We start from the raw sequence: 9,250 nt of genomic DNA, 5'->3' as shown, positions 1-9,250 counted from the left end.
ACAAGTACTACAAGTTCCCCAAACGGAATAGAAACAACATGAATGGATGTGAAAACTTCTCTAGGAAAGTAAAAAAAAAACTGCTCTTACAAAGCCTATAGACAAGAACTGGCCCTCGACAAGAGGGAAACTAAAACTAGTGAAAATCATCCCCTCACAAAGATGAGCCAAAACTCTCCTAGTATCAAGGGGAGATACACGTCTTTCAAGAAGGGGCACCCGCATATTCAGAGGATTCCCCTAGACAATATAAATTGAAAGGACTGATCGAGGAGTCCCTTCTAATTAACCCTCATCTACGGACCCTACACAGCGATGCCCTACCGGTCTCTCTCCCCATTAATAACTCTAATGTGCACTGGATCCTCATTGACACAGGTAGCTCGGTGAACCTCATCTCCTAAACTGCTATAGCCAGGACGAAGTTCTATAAAAAGAGGCTGAAAGAAGTAACCTTCCCTCTTGTGGGCCTATCCAACGTAAAAGTACCAGTCTTGGGACTCATATCACTCTCATTCAACATAAAACAATTTCTCATCCCCCCAATTTAAGAGATTTCTTGTCTCATGGAGAATCTCCACCACGGGTGAGAACTATTTAAGAGCTTTCCCATTCCCGCAGAAATAGAAAATCCTTACCCCCATGACAACCTTATGCCTTCATATATTCATGGTGCTTTGCCAGTCTCAGCCTTGTTTCCTTTATCTGAATTTGGTAGTTCAAAATCAGGAAGCAGAAAATGTGTCTTTTTCACTTGTTTTATTATTATTAGTAGTTTAGAATAATGTGGAAGTAGTAGATGGGGGAATTTCAGAATTTTGTTTTGTTGCAACAAGCCAAATCATTTGAAGATGTAGTCTATTTCTGCATTAATAAACATTTGCATTGCAGATGTGAAAATTATGTGCTTTACACTTGAAACATTTTTATCACAAACTGTCTTTTTTCTGATATCATATGAGAGGCCTGCCACCTTCTTGGCTTTGACCTGTGACTGTGATTCATCTTCTGTTTCATTTACATATATGTCAAATTTCTTCGCCGGAACAAAACTGGGTAATCGTATCAAACACCTTTAACTGTCCAACTTGTATGATTGTGAGAAGTATTGTCAATAAAGAAAATGAAACATCATAACTCCACAAATCCCCAACCACCATATGCCCCTCCACAAAGGAACTACTGCTGATGCTGCAAAATCAACCAATTTCACACATGTAAGACAAGACTCATCCTACCTATAAGAGATACCAAAATAAATTAACTTTTGGAAGGAAGGAGAAAAAAACATATCAAGTACAAATATGTTCAAATTGGTGGTGTTAACCATATCAAGATCAAGCACAAAAGCAACTTACATGATGGAGATGGAGCTGATGGGGAAGGGGCAAGAAGTTGAGATACTTCGCCTTCCCTTGGAGAGGAACCATAGGATGCCTGAGGCAAAGGAGACCCAACTGGAGGCCTATAGGGACTTACTGCACGCACGTAAGGACTTTGATTAGAATGAGATGGCGATGGAGTAGGAGATACGGAAGGCCTTCGGCTGGTAGAATGAGATGGTGATGGGTGTGGAGATCTTGGAAAACCACGGTGTCCAGGATTAGGAGGATCAGCAGTTACGACAGAAGGTGCAGGAGAATATACAGGAGATAAAGTATGGTGAGGCTCACATTTCGGGCTTTCTATAGGAGAATGACTATCACCAGATGGAGAGTATGATGGAGGGATTGATGGAGAGATTGGTGGTTCAGCAAAATCATTGAGCTCGGGAGCTGGAGCTGGGGAAGGAGTTGGAGGTTGTGTATGAAGGGTATGTTTCAAATATGTTGATAAACTAACACTTTTTACTTTACCGAAAACAGAGTTATCAAGACCAAGATTCTTCGAAGGAGAATTGCTGATTGTTTGAGCTAGCTGTTGCAATCTCTGTGGAAGAATGCTCCCCAAATCTGATATGAATGAAGCCCGAACAGAGACTGGAGAATCTACTGTAGAGCCGTCATCATTTGATATTTGCACTACTATATACTGAATAACAGGGTCAAAAACAAGGTATCAGACAACACTATCACACTCCCATCCTAAACATATAAATGACTACATATAAACACAGGTACTATCAGGGGGCAGTGAACCATTTGGCCAAAAAGTTGGGGACATCTCAAATTCATAATGCAATCTCAGTTCAAATCTGTTCCAAGGAATTTTTACACACTATAGCTGCCGAACATTGACTAGATAATATCTGATTGTTCAAGAAAAGTCTATAATTCTTGTATCTTCCATCTCCTTGGTGACGCAATTAAGGTTTTGCTATAAAAAAACTTGAATTAAGAGAGTACTCCAGAACAGGAATAGATAGTTAACCATGTATTGTAAAATTGCTCAACCTTAAAATGAGAAACAACCCTAGAGAAAATATTATTTCAAATTTCATTTGATTTTAAGACAATCGAAGCTAAAACTAGAATATGTAAAGACTTAACTATAGATGTAATACCACCTGACAAGATCATTATTGCTAATTCAAAAAATGTCTACAATTTACTCAATGAAGTTCTCGAGGTTTTGCTATATAAGAAAATAAAGTGTTGTCAAATTGTTAGCACTAAAAGAGAATCAATTCTAAAGCACACCATATTGTCAACTTTCATAGATAATAAAACCAACTTCTAACTAAAACATGTAGAAATTTAAAGGATTTAATACCTCATAAGATTTCAGATGCAAACCAACTTTCAACTGCTGCCTAAACTCAGAGAGGTTATCTAGTACTTCAGCTATGGAATTATTGAGGGTAAAACTAAAGAAGACATGGTGAAACTGCCAAATGGAAACATATGGCACTGGAACCACAGTAATCCCTCCAGGAAATTTCAAAATCTCAAATACAGAAGGCTGCCCAAATATTGATGCTGTAAGAGTCAGATTAGATTCCCCAAGGAACACATCAATTAAAGATGACCTCAGCACACTTAAATACACTTGATTTATTGGAACATTAATTCGTTCAGAAAGAACACCAAACACCACATCAGTCCAGTTAGATGCACCTAACGCATGCATAGACAAGATAGCCACCTGTTAAGAAGAAATAAATTTTAGTTTCAATTTATGTTTCGGGACAAGAAATAACTAGACATAATCTAACTGCAAAAAGGACCTTTGCATTCGGCACCCCTACTTCCCCATTGATGTCATATTCTAATCTTTCGAGACTCGGAAGAAGTTCGGAAACTGGCTTTTGCAGCCTGAAGTATACTTGCACTGAAGCTGAAAAAAAAAATACAAAAGATAAGTTCTTTAGATCATTGAGGAAATAAACTCATAAAGTAATAGGAATTAATAGAAAATTATTTGAATGAAAAGAAAAATAAATTATCCTGACTAAATATGCACAACTTCCAAAATTTCTATAAAATGCTTCTCTTCCTAGAACTAAGTTAGAAAAATTTTACTAATTTCATTTCTTTCCGAGTAATTACACATTATCATAACGACATTAAGAAACCTTTGTAGTGCCGATAAAAGAAAGAAATCCCCATGATGAATACTAACTAGGCTTAAAGTGTTATTTAACCCCTGATCTATCCAAAATTTTGTCATTTGACCCCTGACCTGTTATTTGGTCACATTTGGCCCCTAAACTATCCCAACTGGTGCAATTTCACCAAACTTAGATGGAGACTTGACAAAACCGTTATCCCCCTAATATGTGTGTAATGATATTTTGACACCTTGACTTAACATATGGGACATCTTAAAAGTTTATTTGCCGCCTAAATATGTGTGTGATGATATTTTGACACCTGGACTTGACACATGACACGTCTTACAGTTTATTCGCCACCATGATGAATACTAACTAGGCCTAAAGTGTTATTTAGCCCCTGATCTATCCAAAATTTTGTCATTTGACCCATAGTTATTAAAGGCGCGCCTCGGCTAAGGCTCCAGCCTTAGCGCCTCTGGAGCCCAAAGGCGGGCGCGGTCAGTCAGGCGCGCGCCTTAGTGCGCCTTAAGCCAGGCGCAAGGCGCGCGCCATGGCGCGCCTCAGCTACCTTAGGGTATTTTAGGGTTGAGGGTATTTAGGGTTTTGAGGGTATTTTAGGGTTAGGGTATTTTAGGGTTTTTTAAGTTCAGAAAATAAAAGAAAAGCCGGGATAGACAAAGATCGATAGTTTTTACTCCACATATCACAACAGTTAACTCATGCCTTAGTAGTTAACTAGAACTTAACTCATGCATTTTATGGTTTTATTGTTGTTATTTGACTATTTGTGATTATCTGTGACTAGTATTATGAATTTCTGATATTTTTTTTGTGTGCGCCTTAAGTTGCGCCTTGCGCCAAGGCTCCAGGAACCCCCTTGCGCCTTTAATAACTATGATTTGACCCCTGACCTGTTATTTGGTCACATTTGACCGCTAAACTATCCCAATTGGTGCAATTTCACCCAATTTAGATGGAGACTTGACGAAACCGTTATCCCCCTAATATATGTGATGATATTTTGACACCTGGACTTGACACATGACACATCTTAAAGTTTATTTGACACCTAAATTTTCTTATGTGAAAATAATTAATTAGATTAACAAAAGAAAAAAAAAACAAATCCCTAAAATGAAATTTATCAAGTCTAAGTGTCAAAATATCGTTTTGTTAAGTCTTCCATTCAAATTGGATGAAATTTCACCAATTGTGATAGGTCAAGGGCCAAATGTGACCAAATAATAGGGCAGGGGCAAAATGACAATTTTGAATAGATCGAGAGCCAAATAACGGTTTAAGCATAGTAACTAATAAGGACAGTCTTAAAAAAATACATAAATAACTCAATCCTAGTAAATTAGTACTCAAGAAAACTATATTATGCTGTTTTTGGTTAAAAGAACCCACCAATTAAAAGAACCAACATGAAAAACCATCATCAAGTTAAAGTTGTTTTTGGTTTCTCTGTGTTGTGCCTTGCGATTCTCAATCGCAGATCAGATGTATTTAGTTCGATTTTCATAGACCTTAATGACCATGTAGTATTTGGTCATTCACCGTTTGATCTAGGCTTATTAGAATCCTAGGTTTGAGATTCGAAGTATCCCAAGGCTTAGACCCAATGACCAAATACTACATGGTCATTAAGGTCCATGTGAACACTGCTGCATTTAGGTTAGGTTTTTTTAAATTTTAATTTTTGATTCGTTTTTTTTGTGTCTCAGGTTTGGGTTTTTTGAAGTTTTAGATTTTAATTTCTTTTCTTCACATAAAAAAGGGGCGGCTGCTATATTATTTTCTTTAGATTTTGATTTCTTTTTATTTTATTAGGGTTCTATTTTATTTTTTTTTATATATCAACCCATCTTTTTTGTAAAATTATTTAAAAAAAAAAACCCTATATTCTACCTAATTAACTCAGAAGCAGTGTCCCCGAGCGCCCCCATATTAAATAAATAAAATAAAATAAAGAGGGGACACTTATTTTGGCATGTTGGGTGCATGTCCCCAGTGTGCCTGTCCGACACTCATATGCTAACCCCCTAGAAGTGTAGGTAGGTGCTTCCTAGTTTCCGACTGTTCCCATTCGTTTTATCATTTCTGCATAACAAGGGCCTTTGTCTGCTTCAGTCATGGTAAAATCTGTTTCCTATATCTTCTTTCTTTTGAAGCTTCAAGTAAAGGAAGTCTAAGTAGTTCACAGAAAAGAAAAGAAAAGAAAAAGAAAGGTAACTTGTACAGGCCTTGGAATTAAAACATATGCATATGTTAACACATTAAATTGGTTAAAGCTTCCTATAGGATTCAATAAGTAAGCATAATTAACAAGAGAATACAGAGAAAACCATTTCTTCTAATTGTATCAAAGGTAAAGTATAACGTATAGTACTATCATCAAAGTCTTGAACAGTTACATGAACCTATCCCTAAAACAGCTATATTATCATCAGAAACTACAAGCCAAGAAGAGAGTTCATATTCCACAAACAACAGAAATCCATAATCAAAGATTGAGAAGGAAGAAAAACTGCATAGACATAAACTGACTTAACAACACATACCTAAAAACATGAACCAGACCAGGATGCAAAAAAGTTATGGCATCCGTCAATTGAATGGGGGGAAAACCATCAAGACTAGTAGTTATAGAATCTCAATTTCAAAATAACAAGGAAAATAAGGAATATAATCAATTAACCCAATTACACACCCTAAAACTGCTAAAGGAAGCACACCGACAAGCTGAAATTGGTCAATATTCAGAAAATTTAAGAAAAAAGACAGGCTACTAGGAGAAAAAAAAAACAAAAGGATAGTAAGGTTACCACTGAGTTTAATTGAATCCTTAGCATCAAACCCATCAATATGAACAGTACGGTGAGGTAGGATCCAGAAGATCAGTGAGACTAAAAGCGAGAGAGTGAGAATCAAAACGAAAAAACACCTAAAATTGAAGTCCTTCAAAATTGTTGATAGTCCCATCGAACAGCTTTGGCAGAAAAAAGGGGAAGAACCTTGCCCTCTATTTCCACTCTCATGGCTCTGCTGTTGATGCAGATTTTGCTGAAATTGTTTCCCCATTGTAAGAGCATCTGGAAGTGGGGAATATGTATCTGTGCAACTTCTTCTTCTCTCTTTCTATCTCTCTATGTAAAAGGAAGGTTCAAAAACCAGAAGATGAGAGACCAGTGGTAATGGCTCTCTGTATTAACTGCATAAAACCCACTTTTTCTCGCTTATTCTATTCTATTTCCCCTCCTCTTTACTAATTCATCACTCTACACTCCTTCAGCATCTCTTTCTCTCTCTACAAATCCTCTGATTCACGTCCATCGAAAGGAGACATTTAAACCTCACGTGGACACTTCATAGACACTGATCTGATACAGGGCGTAAATGTTTTGTAATCAACGGCTGCGATGATTTCATGTGCATTGCCTATTGCTACCACATAAACTTTAAATTACACCTCCAACCAATAAATCCAGGGACAATTACAAAACTAGCACCTTTTAAGGTGTTAGTTTTCTTTTCTAACTCATTTTGAAAAACTCACCAAAACTAATACATTTCAACAAGTAACTTCCAAGTTTACCCACATCTTCTTCCTTAACATAATAACTATGTCTTTGTCTTTCCTCCTCTATCTCTTTCTCACGCTTTCTCTCTCTAAATAACAGAATAATCTACAGAACGACTTGAATACTACAACAATCAATCCAACCCACAGTTTATATAACAAAATTTCTACAATCATATAAGTTTTTCATTGGGTTTTAGTTTTATTGAAAATATTTAAAGCTTAGTTCACTCATCGTTATGGTGAACGGCGAACGGAAGAGGAGGAAGAAGCGACCATTTTTTCCGACGATCTCGTCCCAATATATATTGTTTCTCTTCCCTTTTCATGTTTTTCCTGGTCGTGCGAATCCAAAAAACAGTGGCATTGTTATCTGAAAATGGATTTGAGTTGGAATATCAATTTCAGATTTTTTCCCCGACAGTGTCGATATCTGTAGATATTTGTCGATATTTGTAGATATTTGTAGATATCTGTAGATATTTATAGATATCTGTCGATATCTGTCGATATGTGTAGATATCTGTAGATATTTGTCAATATTTGTAGATATCTGTAGATATTTGTAGATATCTGTCGATATCTGTCGATATGTGTAGATATCTGTAGATATCTGTAGATATGTGTTGTCGATATCTGCAGATATCGACATATATCGACAAATATCTACAACACATATCTACACATATCTACAGATATCTACACATATCGACAGATATCGACAGATATCTACAGATATCTACAGATATCGACAAATATCTACAAATATCTACAGATATCGACACTGTCGGGGAAAAAATCTGAAATTGATATTCCAACTCAAATCCATTTTCAGATAACAATGCCACTGTTTTTTGGATTCGCACGACCAGGAAAAACATGAAAAGGGAAGAGAAACAATATATATTGTGACGAGATTGCCGGAAAAAATGGTCGCTTCTTCCTCCTCTTCCGTTCGCCGTTCACCATAACGATGAGTGAACTAAGCTTTAAATCTTTTCAATAAAACTAAAACCCAATGGAAAAACTTATATGATTGTAGAAATTTTGTTATATAAACTGTGGGTTGGATTGATTATTGTAGTATTCAAGTCGTTCTGTAGATTATTCTGTTCTTTAAAGAGAGAAAGCGTGAGAAAGAGATAGAGGAGGAAAGACAAAGACATAGTTATGTTAAGGAAGAAGATGAGGGTAAACTTGGAAGTTACTAGTTGAAATGTGTTAGTTTTGGTGAGTTTTTCAAAAGGAGTTAGAAAAGAAAACTAACACCTTAAAAGGTGCTAGTTTTGTAATTGTCCCATAAATCCACCGCATACCACGTAATTTTAAATAATCACTTAATGAATAGATAAATAATTAATTAATTAATTAATTAACCGCTAGGGATGAAATGAAATGAATAAACATTAATTCTCTATGTGTTTGGATAGGTTTAGGAAAGGGAATGGGATAAAGGGAATCCAATTATCTACCGGGTCTGGGGTAATGGGCTTAACCTAAAGTCGGGTAAACCCATAATCTAAAATGGATAAAGGGAATGAGTTTTTTTTTTAAACAAACAAGAACAAAGGAAATGAAACTCTCTCATTTTCATTCCCATTCTTAAAGACCACAAACCAAACGCCCCCTTACAGTCTTCACGTTGGTAAAAAAAATGAATTCTTCCCTTAACTTATAAAATGTCATGATTTTTTTTTTTTTTTTTTGCGAATAAGGAAGACATTAATTAAGCTCGACAAAATAAGAAAAGACATACTAAGGGAAACTTGTAATCATTCGCTTCAAAGTACGTCTTTGCCGATTTTAAAGGAGAACGTCCTGGAAGCATGCAGGAGGCACATTACACTCGTGATGGTTCAAGGCAAAAGTGCCTGTGAAATTACCCAACCAGTCAACAACCAGGTTTCCTTCACGATACACATGCTTAAACTGCAACTCCCACTCTTTATTCCGGTACATTCTGATTTCTCTGATCGGCCAACCTAGCGGGTGCATTGGACCAATCCGACCCTTCATGAACAACTGAGTCGATAAAGAATTTGTTTCCACAATTACCTTCTTGTAGCCTATTTCCCACGCTAAATGAAAACCAAAGTACACACCTCATAGCTCAACCAAAATAGTATTACAAATGCCCAAGTTAGCGACAATCCCCCCAAGCCACAGACCTG

General features: G+C 36.5%; 1 protein-coding gene across 1 annotated transcript; it reads right to left on the bottom strand.

Annotated features, from left to right (window-relative positions):
• Positions 1 to 841: 841 nt before the first annotated feature.
• Positions 842 to 6,774, bottom strand: LOC136227967 (uncharacterized). Its single transcript, XM_066016767.1, has 5 exons — positions 6,325 to 6,774; positions 3,167 to 3,276; positions 2,713 to 3,084; positions 1,359 to 2,031; positions 842 to 1,191 (listed from the first exon to the last, which is right to left on the bottom strand). Exons 1-5 carry the CDS (start codon positions 6,578 to 6,580, stop codon positions 1,112 to 1,114), a joined length of 1,491 nt encoding a protein of 496 aa, XP_065872839.1. The 5' UTR covers positions 6,581 to 6,774; the 3' UTR covers positions 842 to 1,111.
• Between the last annotated feature and the right edge of the window lie 2,476 nt (positions 6,775 to 9,250).

The sequence above is a fragment of the Euphorbia lathyris genome, chromosome 4 (genome assembly GCF_963576675.1).
Source record: "Euphorbia lathyris chromosome 4, ddEupLath1.1, whole genome shotgun sequence".
Lineage (NCBI taxonomy): Eukaryota > Viridiplantae > Streptophyta > Magnoliopsida > Malpighiales > Euphorbiaceae > Euphorbia > Euphorbia lathyris.
Note: the sequence above shows the minus strand (reverse complement) of the source record. Positions and strands in the feature narration are given on the sequence as shown.

What these genes read in the sequence shown, in the direction of transcription:
- LOC136227967 (XM_066016767.1), bottom strand. Translation starts at nt 6,580, where the DNA reads ATGGGGAAACAATTTCAGCAAAATCTGCATCAACAGCAGAGCCATGAG. An exon ending in GGATTCAATTAAACTCAGTG is followed by an intron (nt 3,277 to 6,324) that starts GTAACCTTACTA and finishes TTTTTTTTTCAG; the next exon opens with CTTCAGTGCAAGTATACTTC. An exon ending in ATCAGCTCCATCTCCATCAT is followed by an intron (nt 1,192 to 1,358) that starts GTAAGTTGCTTT and finishes TTGATTTTGCAG; the next exon opens with CATCAGCAGTAGTTCCTTTG.